The sequence below is a fragment of the Eutrigla gurnardus genome (genome assembly GCF_963514095.1).
Source record: "Eutrigla gurnardus genome assembly, chromosome: 12".
NCBI classification, from domain to species: domain Eukaryota; kingdom Metazoa; phylum Chordata; class Actinopteri; order Perciformes; family Triglidae; genus Eutrigla; species Eutrigla gurnardus.
The window spans coordinates 28,185,022-28,204,481 of NC_139926.1; the positions used below are offsets into that span (position 1 = coordinate 28,185,022).

A 19,460-nucleotide genomic window follows, 5' to 3' on the forward strand; every position below is an offset into this window, starting at 1 on the left:
TTAGTGATATTTCAGAGTCGTGGTGATGAGATGACTACAAATGGAACAAAAGCACACGAACCCAATGAACATGCTTCCTTTCAGGACAAAAACAAACGGTGGCCAGTCCTGCTGCGTCTCAGTGGCATGTCTCCACCAGCCTCACCAGTATAAAGAGACCTTTCATTGGCCAAAAGCCAGTTTTCATCCAGCCAATCACAAGCTGCATGGTGCCACACGGGGAGGTGGCGCGCTTTCATGCATGTGTGTCTGGCATGCCGAAGCCTGAGATAAGCTGGTTCCACAACCAGCAACCGGTTCAGCCCACCAAGAACGTGGTGTTTCACTTTGACGAGGAGGCGAGCGCTGCCGTGCTCATCATAGTCGATGCGTTCTCTGAGCATGCGGGTCAGTACACCTGCAGGGCCACCAACGCCGGTGGAGAGGACGCCTGCTCGGCCACGCTCACCATAACCCCAGAAGAAGGTAACATGTGGATCTATCAGCCAAATAAACCCTTCTCTTCCTGCAAGATTAATTTACCCTCCTCTTCATCGTCTCTAGACAAAACCCTTCAGGGGATGTCCCGAACCGGTCCGTGTGCTTCAAATACTCATATACTCGTCAAGTCGTTTTCACACAACACAATGTCATGTAAAGTCAATGCATTGGGCAGAGGCTCCTCCCACTGGAGAGAAGCTCCTCCCACACAGAGTAAAATATCCCAAGTTCATTGGTCATGAGGATCATGGGAGTTTCAATCAGCTAAATAGTTATAGTGACATCACATCCTGCCATGTGATGTTGAACATGAACACGTCCATCCTGAAACATTATATGATCCAGTTGAAATACTTCGGGACATCCCTCCTCATCGTATGACTCCTCCCACCTCCCCCTCCTCCACCCACCTCCTCCTCCCACCTCCTCCCACCTGTGTAACCTCCATCTTACAGGAAACTTAAACCCTTCTTTGTCTTATTTAATACCTGTTTGTCCACTTTGTTTCTTCCAGATGTGTTTGCATTGTTTGATTTAGATTTAGGTTGTCAAACTGTCCTTCCTCACAAACGTCCAGATTAAAAGATCCAGAGTGTGACAGACTACAGGGACTCAAATGTATTTGCTGTGTTTGGCCTTAGTGTTGAGTAACGCCACTGTTGAGTCGCCGTCCTGTCTGGGTTCATGACATCATCATGACATCATCCAGAGGTGCTCGGTGGATTTCACTAAGCTGGATTCACTGGATCCAGCAAGACCCACGTGGGCTGGTTCACCACAGCTGGAGGAACCAGAATAAAGTATTGATCTGTGATTTCATATCAATAACCAGATGAAAAGGATGCTGAAATAACTCCATCATGATGGTGATCAGTAAAAAGTGCTGAGTCATGCTTTGTTAGGTCTGTCTGCAAGACCACAAGATAACTACTGTTAAAACGCTGGTTTTCTGAATGGAGTCTGGTTGATGGTGCTAGGCTACGCTAACATTGTAGCTGCTCCATCAACACTCCATATAAGGTCATCTAGACATAAATACAGCAGAGACCTTGTTGTTTGGACCACAGACAGTCTCTGGTTCCTCCACATAGTCTGGTCTGGTCTCTGGACTAATGCGAGCTACTATCTAGACCTCTGGGGGACCACAGACAGTCTCTGGTTCCTCCACATAGTCTGGTCTGGTCTCTGGACTAATGTGGGCTACTATCTAGACCTCTGGGGGACCACAGACAGTCTCTGGTTCCTCCACATAGTCTGGTCTGGTCTCTGGACTAATGTGAGCTACTATCTAGACCTCTGGGGGACCACAGACAGTCTCTGTTTCCTCCACATAGTCTGGTCTCTGGACTAATGTGAGCTACTATCTAGACCTCTTGGGGACCACAGACGGTCTCTGGTTCCTCCACATAGTCTGGTCTGGTCTCTGGTCTATTGTGAGCTACTATCTAGACCTCTGGGGGACCACAGACAATCTCTGTTTCCTCCACATAGTCTGGTCTCTGGACTAATGTGAGCTACTATCTAGACCTCTGGGGGACCACAGACAGTCTCTAGTTCCTCCACATAGTCTGGTCTGGTCTCTGGACTAATGTGAGCTACTATAATAGACCTCTGGGGGACCACAGACAGTCTCTGGTTCCTCCACATAGTCTGTCTCTGGACTAATGTGAGCTACTTTCTAGACCTCTGGGGGACCACAGACAGTCTCTGGTTCCTCCACATAGTCTGGTCTCTGGACTAATGTGAGCTACTATCTAGACCTCTGGGGGACCACAGACAGTCTCTGGTTCCTCCACATAGTCTGGTCTGGTCTCTGGACTCATGTGAGCTACTATCTAGACCTCTGGGGGACCACAGACAGTCTCTGGTTCCTCCACATAGTCTGGTCTGGTCTGGTCTGGTCTCTGGTCTATTGTGAGCTACTATCTAGACCTCTGGGGGACCACAGACAATCTCTGGTTCCTCCACATAGTCTGGTCTCTGGACTAATGTGAGCTACTATCTAGACCTCTGGGGGACCACAGACAGTCTCTGGTTCCTCCACATAGTCTGGTCTGGTCTCTGGACTAATGTGAGCTACTATAATAGACCTCTGGGGGACCACAGACAGTCTCTGGTTCCTCCACATAGTCTGTCTCTGGACTAATGTGAGCTACTTTCTAGACCTCTGGGGGACCACAGACAGTCTCTGGTTCCTCCACATAGTCTGGTCTCTGGACTAATGTGAGCTACTATCTAGACCTCTGGGGGACCACAGACAGTCTCTGGTTCCTCCACATAGTCTGGTCTGGTCTCTGGACTCATGTGAGCTACTATCTAGACCTCTGGGGGACCACAGACAGTCTCTGGTTCCTCCACATAGTCTGGTCTGGTCACAAAAAGAACTATCAAACTATCACTTTTGCACTTAAGAATACACTTTTATTCTTCATTTTGATTAAATATGACCTGGTTTAAATTACTTTAATGGGTTCATCCTTTTGTTAAATTGAACTGTTTTAAATGTAAATTTAATTAATTGATGAACTTTGACGGAGCCCCCCCTCAGAAAGTAAATTGATTTGAGTTTGGAAATGACTTCGAAATGATTTCGAAATGACAAATTGAGAGAGGTGTAAACCCAGTTCCTCCTCATGGTAATGAATGTGAATTCAATGTGCTCCCAGTGATTTAATGTCTCCTCCTTCTTTCACAGTGACTCGTGTGAGAGAACAGATCGAAACCAAGATTGAGCAGGAAGTCAAAGGTAAGGTCACGTCACATTTATGACCACCGTCCATCACAAATATTTGTATTGCTCACGAGAATAGTGGAAATGGGGTAGTTCACCAGATTCCTGTTTGATTGTTTCACTTCGAAAGTAGCCCATCAGCAGGTGACTTTGATCCAAACTCTGAGTTATTGAAGGTGGTTTTAAAGTGAAGAAACTGTTGATAAAGTGGAGATGAAACCAGATGTGTTGATGCATGTGTTATATAGCTGTCCTGCATCCACAGACTGCTTTAAGAGTTTGTAAATATGTGATTAAGTTGAACTGCCCCTTTAAATGACTGTTGGATTTCCACAGTAGCATGTGATCTTTCTGTTCCTATGGTCTGTATTATTGTACCTGCTCTTGTTCTGATAATAATCATCATTTCCCCCAGGAGAGCACTGATAAAACTTGCTTGAACCAGTTTTTGACACTTGCGGTTTGCATCCAAAAGTTAATTTCGTTGGTTTGGCATGAAGGTTCTTCTGATCTATTCCCAGAAAAGGTGCAGCATATGTATCTTTTAAAGCTTCCTATTTTGAAATGCCCTTTAAAAGATATGGAAGTTCACTGCATCTGGAACTGATACCTTCCTCCTGCAAAATATTTCTTAGCCTGGCTTGCAGATAGTGGGATGTGATTCCTGTGGTTTGCACTAAATAACACCAGTAAACTATATTAGTTCGAATAAACGCCTTCTCACCTACTTTTACAGCTTCATTAGTCTAAATTTTGGAATATAAGAAATGAAGAGCTTTGCTTCTCATTGATACTTGTGCATCATTTATTTCCTCTGAAGTTTAAGGATTAGAAAGGGCGTTTATTCTCCTGTCTGCAAGTCAGGTAAGGAATATTATAGTATAAAGCAATTATCCAAAAGTAAAACAAGTGAATGTTAGCAACCCATCTTGGAAACATTATGGTTTTTTAAATGATAATAAAATAATTTGTTTTGAAGAAATTTCCACAGACGAAGGATCAAAACTTCCTGCAGGTTTCTAATAAAAAGAATCAAGTCTTGCGTTTATTCGAACAAATATGGTGAGTGAAATTATTTCTTATGGCATTGTGACTCCCAGCATGCATTTAATATTTCCTTTAATTTAAATCCTTTTCTCTCTTTTTACCCCTGGAGGCCGTGTTGTTTTGACCGTTGTCTGTTTCTGTTTGCAGAGCTATTTTATCATGAAGGCAAAGAAGGAACGCCGCACAACACCAGCACTCGACAGCTGAGAGGAGCCTTCTCTGACAATGAGGACTTTCTTGATCACGGTCTTGTGTCGGCCAATCGCTGCTCCAGCAGAACGTCCTCCATCAGCTCCTGGACGGAGAACATTAAACCTTCTTTCACCAAGAAAATCAAGTTCCAATCAGTCCTGGAAGGAGAACCAGTGGAGTTAAAGTGTAAACTGGTTGCATGTCCTCCGCCGACTATCCTATGGTTTCATAATAATAAAAATATCCCAAATGAGCGTAGACGTAGGATCTCCACTGATAGCAGAATGCAGCTGCACACTTCCAGTCTGGTTATCGATTGTATCAAAGAGAAGGACTCAGGCAGTTATAAGGTAATGGCGATAAACATGGAGGGTTCTGCTGAGTCCACAGCATCACTTTTGGTGTCACTGAGGGAAGAGAAGTCTGCAAACTTCCTGGGCTTTGTTAGACGCTCTGCCAGAGCGCATGAACGTATAGATACCATAGCAGAGCAGAGGAAAGAGAGGAAGATTAGGGTCGACCTCAGGTGTGTTGGGTCTCCATTTGACAAGATGTCCAAAGTTCATCAGGGAAGATCTCAATCTAAGAACGCTCTGGTTCGTACTGTATACTTCAGGTCTGGTTCCCATGCAAAAGAAAAGGAGGCAGAGAAAGAGTCCAAACGTTTGGAGACTGCATCTGAGCGTGCTCCATCCCCTCCCCCCATGTTTGACAGGTCTGGGCACTTTAATGACAGATACAGTGATATCTACTGTGACCGTCGCACCGGCGGTAGGTTCAGTGACAAATTTAGTGACAGATGCAGTGACAGATACAGCGAGAGATTCAGTGACACCGAGAGCCTTCACAATGAGGTGAGAACAAAACTTGTCACACTCCAAAAAGCTGTCAAACAGAAGAAGAGGCTTTCCATCTCCACCATGTCCTCATCTGAGTTTGAGTCTGAATCAGTTGCCAGTGAGTTGAGCTATGCGGATTATGTGGAGAAGCTCAGGGTCAAACCTGCCTCTCTGCCTGATGTCCGGCATTTCAATCGACCCTTTGATTTGGGGGAGAGTCATAGGGAGTTCCAAGGTAAAAGCTCAAACAGGGAGCCCTCTCATCCTCATATGAGGCATTCATTTGAGCCTCAGTCCAGAACTAGGGCCATTCAGGTCATGAAAGGTGGGTTGGTCGAAACACTGGTGCCAGAGACAGAAAGTAAATTAGGTGAAGATTATTCAGAGGTTAAAAAAATTGAGAGTTTCGTTGAATCTCGAGAAGATGCTAGATACAAGCAAACGATAAGTGAATGTCATGGTGCAGTTGCTGACCAAAAGGTGGAGGCTTCAAAACTTGAAGTTAAGCTATGTCGCCCTGAAGTCCAATACTCTGAAACATTAGCATACTCAAACATTACAGAGTACACTGAAAGAAGGGAATCTGTTAGAGTTGTGCCTTCTCAAGAGGAGGTATCTCTGGTGGAGTCACCCAGGCCCAAACCAGCCATGTCTCTCGGGGAGAAGTTCTTCAGTGAAGTAGTAACACCAGAAGGCATGGCAACAGCAGAAACCATTGATCCACATGAAGAGGAATGTGATGGGGATTCTTTGAGGGCTCAGTATGAGAAAAGCCTGGAAGCAGAGCGCATACAGTGTGAGGAAAAACTCCTTGCCCTGAGGATCAGGAAGTGGCAACAAGGGAGTAGGATGTCAGATGAGGAGGCATTTTACCCTGAAACGGATCTGCCCATTCCTGCAGAGATGCAGTACATGGAGCCCCCGGGGCACATTTACCGCCAGCAGGAAGTGATGGAGAAAAGGGCAACCATAGAAACTGAGGCCTTGCCCTCATCTTTCCATAAATCACCCAGAATGAAGACCAGGTCGTTAGATCCCGAAGGTTTGAATGTGTCATCTCCAAAATCAGCTGAAGTAAAAGCCACCACACAAGAACTGGAAATGTCTGCCAACTTTCTTATAAAGTCAGCCACAATGGAAGCCAAATCAGAAGAAATGGAATGTGAGGCACCACTCATGCTGGCACAAAAATCTCAGAGAATAAAAGCAAGAGCAGCAGAAGTGGAAGCAGAGTTGTCACCTAGAACCCTAGAAGTTGGGGGAGAGTCGAGGTTCCTTCGTAAAGCTTTAACACCAGAAGCAGTTGATCTGTATGAAAAGGAAAATGCTGGGGAGTCGTTAAGGACTCAGTATGAGAAGAGCCTGGAAGCTGAACGGATGCAGTTTGACGAAAAACTACCTGACCCAAGGATCACGAAATGGCAGCAAGATATGCAAATGTCAGAAGGGGAGACACCTGAAATGGATCTGTCCAGGCCGGTAGAAACACAGTACATGGCGCCTGATGGACACATTTACAAACCGCAGGAGGTGGTGGAGAAAAGAGGAACTGTAGACCATGTTACCATGCCAACCCCAACTAAAGTAAATGATACAGTAGAACAGGGAGCCACCTCTGCCCCCTTGCCAAAGACCAGAATGAAAACCAGACCAGGACAAATGGAAATTGAGGCAACAGTCTTGCTGGCACAAAAATCTTCACCCAGACTTAAAGCCAGAGCAGCAGCAGTGGAAGCCGGGTCTACACCAAGAACAAAAGCCAGAGCAGAGAAAATGTTGTTTGAGAAGACAATAGAGGAGCGTGAGCTCCAGCTGTCACGGGAGAATATCTCTGAGCTGAAGAATGAATGTGAGAAGTTTGTCAGTGAAGAGGAGGCCTTGACTCAGCGGATAATGAAGTGGCAACAAAATGTTCTGATGGAACAGGAGCAAGCGGGGAAGCCAGTGTCTGACTGGGTGGAGGGTTACTCCCAGATCCAGGCAGAGAGGACTGCTGAGGTTGGAAGAAATGTTGCAGAATCATTTCCACAGCCTACAGCAATTCACAGCAAGAAGACCTCCCCGGGAAAAACAGCCAAAGAGAAGTTCCTTTTAAGTGAGTCAGTTCCTGCTGAGTTTCAAGATCAGCAGGGTGCTCGCGAGGGTGAGCAGCTTACAGAGGGTCGTGAGACAAGGTTGCAGAGGGACAGCGAGTACTTTGTAAGCGAGGAGGAAGCCTTGGCTCAGCGCATCCTGAAATGGCAACAAGATGTTGTCGAACAAGAGGAAGTGGCTGAACTGGAGTCGGAGTGGGCTTTGGACGATCAAGGCAAACCGTCTAACTCCGGGTTGCTGTTTGAGTCCCATGCTTTTGACGGTGAACCCCATTGTGGTGGCATTTCTCCCAAAACCCAACCTAGTGACCTTTCACCTCCACATACAACTCCTGCTGGTGGAGCCTTATCAATAAAAAAAATATTGCCTGTTGGACATACCACTCCTCATGAGTCTTCATCCATCACAAGGCATTCCCCTACACATGCTAGTTTACCATATCATGTGGGGGAACGTGTGTACGATTTCAAATCTATTTCTCTAAATGATAGAATGGGTCTTGAAGCTTCATCAGTTCAGAGGTGCTCTCAAACCCAACTTGAGAGTGTGCCATTTGAGGGATATGAAGATGCTTCTTCCAGAGATGTTTCCTCTGTCAGGAGACACTCTCCATGCCATAGTCCACAGGAGAATCTGGGAGGAGAAATTGCAATGACTGTTGATAAATCAAGCAGACAATGCTTCCAATCAGAGCTAAGAGAGGGGAGAAGGATAAGAGACGAGATGGGATCTGGCAGAGAGAGTTGCCAATGGAGACAACAGAAGGATTTTGGAGGTGTAAGGAAAGAGGAAAGAATTGGCGATTCACCAACATCAAAACAGGGTGGTGAAATGTGTTCAGAAAGCCTTGAACTTGAACCTATAACAAAAGAAGAGAGGAGAGTCCAAGATGTGTCAAATTTGAAAGAGGGAATTTACCAAACTCAAGAGTTGAAGAGGATGAAAGAAGGGGATACATGTGCTGGAGGCTCTCGTCCAGTATTTGTAAAAGAAATATCTTCAGTGAAAGTAAAAATTGGTGAGATATCAGAGTTTACCTGCCAGTTCCTGGGTGACCCTCTACCAACAGTCACCTGGCTCAAAGATGGCCATCCATTAGCCCACAACCCTGACTATGACATCATGAGCAAATCTGACAAATCCATGCTCACTGTCTTTTATCCAACAACAGACCATGAGGGGACATACGACTGTGTCATAACCAATAAACATGGCAAAGCTATCTGCTCTGGCACTCTTGAAATCTCAGACAAAAATGTAGGTAGAAGGTCAGGGGCCACACAGGAAGTGGTTGTTATAGAGGAGCAAGACAAAGGGAAAGAAAACCAGGAGAGTGTGGTTGAAGCAGAAGTTGAGACCTACATGGATTCAGCAAAGGCAACACTACAGGTGCCTCAGGCGGTGATCTTCAGACACCACTGCTCAGATGAATCTTTTAGCTCCTCGCCTGTAGAAATTCGAATCACTGCTGCCACTCCTCTCCCTGAGATGAGAGAGGAAGTCAGTGAAGACAAACTCCAGGCTTTTACAGAGAAAGCCTCAGATATGCCAAGCAATGAGAGAGTGTCTCAGACTGGCAAACATATATTTACTTTCTCCTCTGATGTGGTTGGTGAAGCTCCTCACATGGTCAGCGAATTAGAGAATATCACCTGTTCTGAGGATGACACTGCTGCATTAGAGTGTGTAATAACAGGTCAACATGCCCCTGAAGTCACATGGTATTGTGATAACATTCGTCTTGAAATCATGGCCGGAAAATACAGAGTTGAGGTAGATGGTAATGTGTACAGGTTGTATATCAACAGTTTTACATACTCTGATGCTGGAGTGTACACGTGTGTTGCCAGAAATAATGTTGGAGAGGTTACAAGCATCTCTCATATTTCATGTCAAGTTGCAGAGCCTGTGCAGTTTTCTGAGGATGGTGGTTTTACTCCATCTGGGAGAGTGAGGAAGTGTCCTGTTGGTGTAACTGAGGATGTTCAAAAACCTGTCGTATTCCACAAAGCTGCCATCATTCACACTGAAGATGGGATTATTCAGAAAACAGACAAACCCCTGAGTTCACAAGCTCCATTGGCGGTGGGCAAAGCCCCAAAATCAAAAGCTGCCGTTTCGAGAGACCCTCCGACTATATCTGGATGTGGTCTGCCGGCTTCTGCAGCTATGATAAAAGTGTCTCAGATTAAACAAGCTTTTGAGTCAGACTCACCAGTTGGATTACTGGCATCTCCCTCTCCAGAAGAGCAAAGGAAGAAAACATTTTTCCCAGAGGAGTTTATACCTGCGGTGGCCATATCCCTTAACCAGGAGGAGCAAGTAGTTGAACCTGACACCATGCATGGAGATGGTGGTGATAGATTTGGTACTGCTACGACAGGAAATCCAGGTTCTCCCAAAGCTTCTTCTGTAGGACCAGATTTCCCTCCTGACACCATGCATGGAGATGGTGGTGATAGATTTGGTACTGCTACGACAGGAAATCCAGGTTCTCCCAAAGCTTCTCCTGTAGGACCAGATTTCCCTCCAACTATTCCTGCTTCAGAAAAATCAGTTTCTTCTCAAACTCCTGTAGCACCCAAATCTGTCTGTTCCAAGACATCCAGGGCCACCTTCTCTATGGAGGAAGACCAAAAGATCTCTGTGATACCTGGTGGTGTTGTAGAGGGAGCAGTTGTAGCAGAAAGCCATGGTAGAGTTAAACAGTTTGTGGAGGCAGTTCAGGAGTCTCCACACCTGGTCAGGCCTAAAGCACAGAAACCTGTTCCGTTTCAACCAATTGAGGCATGTGTAGTGGAAATGGTGAAGGCAGATACTGTGCATACATTTGACAGATCTAGCAGCTTTATTCCTTTCCAATCTGGAAAGGTTCCTGCATTAACATGCTCTGTTCAAACTTCAGCTCCAGCAGAATACTTTGTTAAGCCTAAAAATATTTCTGAATCTCTTAAACCTGAGAGACAAAGTGCAGCTATAGGGTCTTCCTTGATTCACGGTGAGGCTGAAGTTGTTGGTATGGTACTTGCTGGTGAGGAGCTGATATCAGTCCCAGAGCCATCTATGGACAGTGGTGTCTTCCTTAGTTTGCCTGAGTCCCAGGCCAACGTCACAGAAGTAGCAGAGGAAATGGCTGGTGATGCAGTTGAGTCTCATACACAAATCAAGGGTGCATATGAGAGGCTTCATGCCCATGTGAAGCCAGAACCTGAACTGCTTCTTGAAAAGCCTGAAGTAGACCACAGAGTACAATCAATAGGTGTTCCTGCGGATGCTACTGCTGAAGCACCTCAAAGTCTGGTCACATCTTTTCAGGAAAGAAGTAGTTTGGATAAGGCCTCAGCAGCTGAAGCTGGAGGAGCAGCAGCAGCAGTTGGCTCCATGGAGGAAGAGGAGGTCACTTTTGGTGCTGTGTATGACTATTATAACCCTCAGACAGACTGGGGAAGACCACTGTCCCCTGAGTCTGAGATGTCCATAGAGATTGGCAGCACTGTGAGTGAAGAGTTAGCTGAGGTAGCTGAGAGGTTCTACACCCCAGGCTCATCTACCGAGATCTCGCAGCCAATTGCACAGTCTTTCCACACTCCCAAGTCTCACATGTCCCTCCAGTCTCAAAGTCCTGATAGCCCTGGTGGATTTCTGACCCCTCAGGAATACCCATTCTCCCCTGTAGAACATAAGCGACCCTCGACAGGAGACTCCAGCGACAGATTCTTCTCACCAGTTCAGTTCATGACATCTCTTGGTGATGAGGGAATTGAAACAACCCCTGGGATATTTGTGGATGAGAATCAATACCTTACCAAGGGATTGGGGTCTTTAGGCTTGGCAGCCCTTCAGGAGAAAGTGCAGGGAATCCCTCCTGCCTTCCTCAAACCTCTCATTAAGAAAAGAGTGTTTGAAAATGAATCACTCAGTTTTTTTGCTGAGGTGTTTGGCCTACCTTCCCCTGAGGTGAAGTGGTTCTGCAACAAAACCCTGCTGGTGGAAGATGACAGAGTTAAAATGGAAAGAGACAGTGATAGCATTTCTCTAACAATTCACAACATCACAAAAGCTGACCAGGGAGAATACATCTGTGAGGCTGTGAACTATGTTGGGGAAGCCAGAAGTGTTGCTTTAGTGGTTGTTGTATCACAGGAACTGAGGTTTATGCCTGCCCCGCCTGCTGCCACCCATCAGCATGTGATGGAGTTTGATGTGGAAGAGGATGACTCTTCTTGTTCTGCTTCCCCTCAGGAGATTCTGCTTGAAGTAGAATTGGATGAAAATGAAGTGAAAGAATTTGAGAAACAGGTTAAAATTATTACCATTCCGGAGTACACAACCGACAACAAGAGCATGATCATATCTTTGGATGTGTTGCCGAGTATTTATGAGGAGGGCGCCGTGGACTTTATCACCCAGGAGCACGATGACTTGAAAATAGCTTTTGAGGTCACTGAGATGCCTCCAAGGTTCATCAATCCCATTTGTGACATGGAGACCCCTGAGGATACCACTGTCATGTTTGAGTGCTCACTCATGGGAATTCCATCTCCTATTGTGTCGTGGTTCAAAGGGGACAAAAAGATTCCTCACAATAACAAGAAATACTTTCACTCATCTGATGGAGACAACCACTTTCTGAAAGTCCTTAAAGTCACAACACCAGATAGTGGTGTGTACACCTGCAGGGCCATTAACATTGCTGGGGAGACTCTGTGTAGGGCCTCTCTGGTGGTGTTAAACGCCAAAGCTTTTTCAGGGAAGACCAGAGGCAGGGAGTTGACCGCTGTGTCTCTCGGAAGCGCCAAAATCCAGCCACAGAAGTTTGATTTGGTGGTTGGCAACACATCGTTTGAAAGCGAACAGGTGTCAGAAATTGAGCTTGAATTTGAGTTTGAGCAAGAAGCAGATGAGTCGCAGCGGGCGATCAGGCTGGTGGCCAAGAGCGACAACGAAATGAGCGAGCAGGGAGAGAAATATGTTAGTGTTAACTTTGATGTTTTTGCTGAACCAGCAAAAGATGACAAAATAGATTTCAAAGGGAAGTCTTCCGATATGTGTAGCTTTCAGTTCCAGGTCACGGAGACGTCCCCTAAATGTGTCATCCCGTTGACTAACGTAACAGCGGCGGTAGGGACCCCAGTTATCCTCCAGTGTCTGGTTAGTGGTAAGCCAAACCCCACCGCCGAGTGGTACAAAGATGGAGTCTGTGTGACAGACAGCAGGTGTATAATCCAAGAGAAAACTGCAGGCCATTTCAATCTGCTCATTACTAATGTGATCCAGAGTGATGCTGGAGAGTATAAATGCTTAATCCGGAACACAACTGGCTGCATTGAAACTACTGCGCTGCTCAAGGTGTTTTAGAGGTTGAAGTTTCTGGGGCTGGTTGCACAAAGATACATCTACTGTCCAGGTTCTTTTTCGTGTATGTTGCTGATTCTTGACCACTTTAAGGGGCTGTCACAGTGAGATGTTTCGCTAAAAGCACGTTGCCCGCAAAATAATTGTTTTCCTATAATTCAGCATTTCTCCTGCAGCATGCGTCATGTTTATATATCTTATTTTAGTCTAAAACGGTAGACAGTAAAACAATGTAAACCACTGTAAATGGTAAGAGAGGGGTGTGGTGTGGATCTCACATCAAATTTGCTACTTCCAAAAATTCCCATTTAAGAACAACTATTTTGCTCGAAGTTTGTTAAAGGCCCGTGTAGGCCTAGTCTTGTCATACATATGCACTGTTCAAGCAGAAACTTACGTTTTGTACTTAGAACTCAGATTTAAAATGCTTGTTTTCTGGATTGATCAGAGCTGGGCTTTGCTAACACTGAAGCGGCTCCATAAAGTTTCGTACGGTCTCTGTATGAAATGTTAGATACTATTGTAGAGCTCTGGGAGACCACAGACCGCTACGATATGTTTGGTCTCCATTTCTGATTCACTGACGAGTGACGGCACAAGGAGAATCTCAACGCTGATTGGCTTCGCCTCAGAGCGTCACATGCAAATTTTCCTCAGTCATGTCCCTTGTCGCTAATTCAACAAGTCACATCTTTGCATTGACTTTATATGTAATGACCTTGCGTGAATAATTCGTTTTGCATTTGGTGTGCCCCTTTAGAGTGGGAACCCTGTGAAAGGATGTTATTAATGGTTTTTAATTAGGATGAACTAGAATGGGATCATCAAGTATTTTGTTCAACGTACTTTGTCTTATGTGATCAGGATCTAACGTTGTTTAAGCAATTTAGTTTAAATAATCTTTGCGCAACAAACAGTGTGTAAATGTTGATTTTAAAATGCTTAACTTGTAAGAAAAAATGCGGTTTACTTTGTGTTTTTGTGCAAACAATTGTTTTATTTAAATTTTTGGTGGGGAAATCTTGTTTGTTTGTTTTGTTGTCGGGTAAAACTTTAAATGTGAGCTGCTTTAACATTAATGATGACATCATGAAGCACTGTCTTTACAGCTTACTGATGATAAACTACAATGTTGTGTTTTATTGAAAGTCGAGCAGCTCAAAGAAAAATGTTACCCGTCAGTTTTTATCATCATGCTGTAAACATCAGTTTACAATACAGGAAATAAAAACTACAAATAGTAATATTAGGAGTGTGTGCGTGTGTGTGAAGCAAACGTCCCATATACACAACGCTTTTATAGATAATTGACAATTTTAGATATTTTCTTTGTTCAATTTATTAGAATGTGTTTGTGCGAAAAATATATTTAATTATCCATATAAGAAGAGAATTTAATTAAGTTCATGTATCACAAATAATTATCAGTGCTGGGAATGTTATCAGTAAATCAGGACACATTTTTAAAAATAAGTTTAATTCATAATGCCAGCATGGTGACAGAAAGCAATAGTTCTAAAGTAGCATATCTTTAGCAGTGAAATGCAAGATACATGCAAGTAAAAACTAAAGAAAACAAACACGTGACATATATATGCCTAAAGTAACCTGGGTTTTGTGCAAAATTTACTAAAATTAAAAATAATTCTGGAATGAAAAAGTCAAGCAGTCATCGTATCAAAGTCAATCTGGAAACTATCAAGAATATACTGTCATAATGCTCACTTGAAATGATTCACTTCATTGTTGCGTTTGTGATTTTAAAATTGTGTTGCCGTATTTTTTTCATCAAGCAAACTCGTAATTAGAGGAGTAAACATTTTAAAAATTGATAATACTGTGAAACCTTTTAAAATGTTTAATATGTGTTGATGTCTTGTAAATATGTGTAATTTCGGAGTGTATGAGTTGTATTTACCAATAAAATAATGAAATTAAAGACAATCTGGCATTGAGGAAGAAGTTCATGGTCAATATTGTACAGACGCCAGGTTTGTCTTGGAGTTTATATATTAAAACCTTTGATGATTTAAAATTAGAGTCTGATGGTGTTTTTCAAACAAGTTACAATGTCCATTTGCCAACACACAAATTTACAGCCAAAATGCAGGTGTCAAAAACTATCCCAGTATCAAAACATAAACTGATTCTGACGTGTGTGTTTGTGTGTACTCACTCATATATAAATGTGAGTATATACACACATTTAAATATGAGTGAGTATATAGTGTATATCTATACATATGTATACGTACGTATGTAGTAGGGCTGCCTTTTCTTAATTAAGAAATTTGGGATCTTTGTACACTAACAGTTCATATTGATCAATGACTTTTAGTTGACTAAGAGTTTCTGTGGTCATGGACAATCCTAATATTTTTAATTAAATGTTAGTATTATATTGTTTGTGTTGTGGATATTGTTATCAGTCTTGCTCAATATTTCCTAACAGAGCGTTGTAGCACCACCATCACCACCACGGAAGAACAAGAGGAAACCTTCTACACTGGTGTCCAGTTACCACAGAAAACTAAAACACTTGAACTCAAGCCAGAGTCCAAACGTTACTCTTCCTCTTTAGAGAAGAAAAAAGAAAAGCCAGTTTTCCTTAGCCAGCTAGCCCCAGCAGTTGTAACTGCTGGCGACACAGCCAGGTTTACTGTCAAAGTGTCCGGCCTTCCAAAGCCTACTGTCCAATGGTTTCACAGCGGAAAAGTGATCAAGAGTTCCTCCATTTACAAGCTAATAGAGGAGAAGGAGGAGTACTCATTAGTAATCACCCAGGTCACAACAGAGTATGAGGGCGAGTACTCCTGCACCGCCACCAACAGATTTGGTCAGACAACATGCACCACAAACCTCAAGGTGAAGAAGCCTGATGTTAGCCAGGCAGAGAAATGGGTTGAGAAGATGTTTAAGGTCACAGGTCAACCTCCGACTTTCACCATTCAGATCCAACCTGTGAGGTGCTCGGAAGGAGACAAGGTTTCTTTTAATTACAAAACCAGTGGTGATCCAATCCCTGAGGTGAAATGGTTCAAGGGGGCTTTCCAGATCCAGCAAAGTAGAAACTGTATTGTTACAGATAACTCAGATGGATCTGGCATCGTCAATATTAAGAGCATAAAACAGGAAGACAGTGGGCTGTATACGTGTAAGGCATCCAACCAGTTTGGAGAGGCATCTAGTAGTGCAGAACTTGTTGTTTTCAGAGAATCGGTCTCTGTTTCTCACAAACTGGAGCAGCTGGTTCAGAAGAAAAGCTATAAGGTGTCAATGACGGAGCAAGCAACAGAGTCTCGCTTGTACCAGGTCAGCCTCCCAGGCCAGGACAGAGCCAGGTCAGATCAGATGGTCTACACCATCGGCACTGAAGACCGCCAGATAATTCCCAGTGAGCAGGTGGGCTCCCTTAGAGAACTAGAAATCTCTGCTGCCACGATTCATTGCGAGCAGCTGACCCACCAGGCGGCAGTACTTCAGTCTCATGAGATGGAGGAGAGGGTGTCTGTGGTTCCCACTCACCCACCTCAAGTCTCAGCTGTTCCTGTGAAACAGCTTCATACCGCTGCATTTACGTCATCTGTTGAAGAGAGTCAGGACCTCACAGAGCAGCACTGTGATCGCATTCAAAGCCCTGAACTCATTGAGCTTCAGGCCGCTAAAGAAAAGAGGTTGATGGTGATGTCAGCTATTGCTGAGGAGCTCACCCCTCTTTCTACTGTTGGCACAGGGGATCTGGCTGACAGGAAGTCTGCTAATGTCAGGCCCACTTCAGAACATAAACATCTAGTCAGTGGGCATCAAGTTGAGTCAATACTGCCCATGCTAAAAGAGGAGTCTCAGGTTATCCCCAAACCACAGGAGGAAAAAGGTTATAAGGTTAAAGAGGGGGTTAAGATTTTATACTCAGCCCAGTCTGCAGAGAAACAGGTGCTTGCAGAGGGCCACACAACTGAACTGGCAACAGCAGACTGTGCTGTCAAGTCTTCTGTAGGGAAAGAACAACACCGACCTATCCTGGCCTCAGTCAGCGAGTCTAAACATACTCTTTCCATGGATAGTAAGTTCTCCATGCAGAGGCCCACTGAGGAGACAGCCCATCTCTGTAAGGACAGAATGATGAAGGTAGCTCTAACTGCTGAAGAGAAGCAAATGCTGCAGGCTGAACCCACTCAGCTGCTCCCAAGTCTGGACAGTGCCATGTCCATCCAGTCACAGGTAGAAGGGGAGCAGTTGTTGCACCTGCAGGTTATCACAGACCAGGACCTCCTTCCATCTGAGAAGAGCTTCATCTGTGAGAAACCAGCACTAGAGCAAGCAGGAGCCAGGAAAAGTCCCACTCTGCTTCACACCGTCAGCCAGGATGAGCAGAAGACAGCAGTCTATGAGGACACGTCAGAGTTTGAGGCCAAGGCAAGCACCCTGACCATCCAGCCCCAGAAGGAGGCCCCTATACTGCTGCACCTCCAGTCATCCCAACCTGTGGAGGCGCTACACAAAGAGGGTATTCTCACAATTGAGAAGCTTGACCAGCAGGTGGCGGTGCAGAAACAAGAAAAGACCAGGAGTCATGCAGCAACCTCGGAAGAGAGAAGCAAGCTCACGGCAGATTATCACACGGAGCTGGATTTATCTGTGACTGGTATTCAGTCTCAGCTTCTAACAGAGCCCAGGCCTCAAAACATCCTCCAGCTCTCCTTCCAGCCCTTGCAGCTGCCAAAGGAGACGCCAGTTACCTCTGATGCCAAGCAACAGAGAGCTTTGGTGCAGAAGGAGGATCGCCTAAATGTGATGCATGTCACCAGTGTGGTAGACAGTCAGGCCTTGGAGGAGGGTCACACTGAGAGTCTTACAGCTCTGGATAAATTCATCTGCAAGATGGCTATAGAGCCAAAACTTCCCACCAAGCCAATCCAGATTGAGGAGAAGGAGTTCTCCACTGAGAGTAGTGTCCTTCTAGAGGCAGCAGAACAGGACTTTGCTGTTCAGATCCAGGAGGGCCAGTCAGTCAGGCAGTCAATAGTGATGGACGAGAAGCAAGTGCTGACTGGAGAGCTCTCTCAGGAGATCACCAAGTCTGTGTCCACTAAAGTCCTAGTCACCACACAGCCAAAATTGGCCCTCATGGTATCAGAATCCAAAGACAGCACACCTCTTCCCAAAGAGATGATGTTTGTGATTCAGATCCCTAAACCATTCAGTCTGAATATACGGCATCAGCTCAGAGATGCTCTTCAGTCTGCCGTGGCCAGCGACCAGTCAGTGTTACTGGCTGACGTCGTAGGACGGTTACAGGCTGTAGAAGTACAGGAAGTCAAGGTTCAAAAGGAGCCCAAGCGGGCTTTGTTTACGTACCTGATCACAACAACAGGTTCCCCCATGGAGATCACTCTGGCCTTTGAGGGTAAATACCCTCAGACAGCTGACCTCAGGACTGAACTCCAGGCAGCTTTCCACTCCATTGTGTACCAGGAAGGCCACATTCTTACCTCAGAACAGCCCGGCATGATGCAGCTCGACAAACCTCAAAGGGCGCAGGTCACCTCGGCCAGCTCTAAGCAAATGCTGTCATCCATTGTAGAGACTGTGAGTGCGGCAGAGAGCGCAGTGGATTTCACTGCTGTTACATCTCAGGCTGCTGCACTAAAGACAGAGTCTAAAATGGCAGTTGAATGTGCTGTAGCTGAGCAACAGGTTGTGGTACAGGAATCTCAGGCCACTAAGATGGAGCAGTCCATCTCATCCCAGATCAAACTTTCTGAGTCTCACATGTCTTTTGAGCAGTCAGTGCAGGTATCAAGGCAGGAAGTGAGGTCAGTAACATTGAAAACCAGAGAGAAAGATGTAGGAGCCTCTATTGTTACCAGCACCCTGCCTCTCACCACCTTCCCCACTGAACAGCAGGTGGATGGCAGCATTCAGAAGGAGCACAGGGAGGAGATCTTTAAAGAGAAGGTCACAGTATCCAGACCAGAACAGAGAGAATACCCTGTAATAGTAACCTCCCTCTTAGACTTGTCCATCAATGAAGACAGTAATGTAATTTTTTGCACCACTATTAAGAACGTCTTAAAGGTAAACTGGTTTTTTGATGGAAAATTGGTGAAATCTGGCAAAGAGTTCAAGTGTTCCAAAGACCACGACACATACACATTGGTTATCAACAAAGTTGTCAAGGAGAGGCATCAAGGAGAATATGTTTGTGAGGCTGAGAATGAAGCTGGCAGGACTACAACATCTTCAAGACTCACTGTGGTCGCAAGAGGTTTGACAACAGGATATATATCATTCATTCATTCACTTCCTCTGAGAATGACTAATCGTTCACGTCAATTTGGTTAATTAAAGACTTGGTTCATTTCATAGCTCAGCATGAACACCCTGCGCACTGGATGGTACTAACTCACCATGTCACTTTTTGTTCCACATCGTTCTGTGGTTAAATATTACCTAAAGACCAGGACTGCCACAGCCATGCAAGTTTAGCTTGTAGTAGATCAGCATCTTGCTATAATGGTTGTCATGATCCTGGCCTTCGGGTAACCTTCATGAGCTGTGTCCCAATTTGGCGAAGGATGCAGCCTTCATAGTCTACATGAGCTGTGAACCAGCTGTTGTTGCTCCCATCTCGTAAAGAGCATATAAGAGGTAACAGCATTATCTGATCAAAATGGAGTCAAAGATCATATTTGATTCTTTTCATTTCATATTCTAATGGA

The 19,460-nt window shown here is 44.8% G+C and overlaps 1 protein-coding gene across 1 annotated transcript in view; it reads left to right on the plus strand.

Annotated features, from left to right (window-relative positions):
- The window catches only part of ttn.2 (titin, tandem duplicate 2), a 224,101-nt gene that overhangs the window by 30,384 nt on the left and 174,257 nt on the right, over window positions 1-19,460 (plus strand). Inside the window, exons 36-37 of the mRNA XM_084022030.1 lie at window positions 85-465; window positions 3,176-3,226. Coding sequence (XP_083878156.1) covers window positions 85-465; window positions 3,176-3,226 — 432 coding nt within the window. The remainder of the gene's footprint in view (window positions 1-84; window positions 466-3,175; window positions 3,227-19,460) is intronic.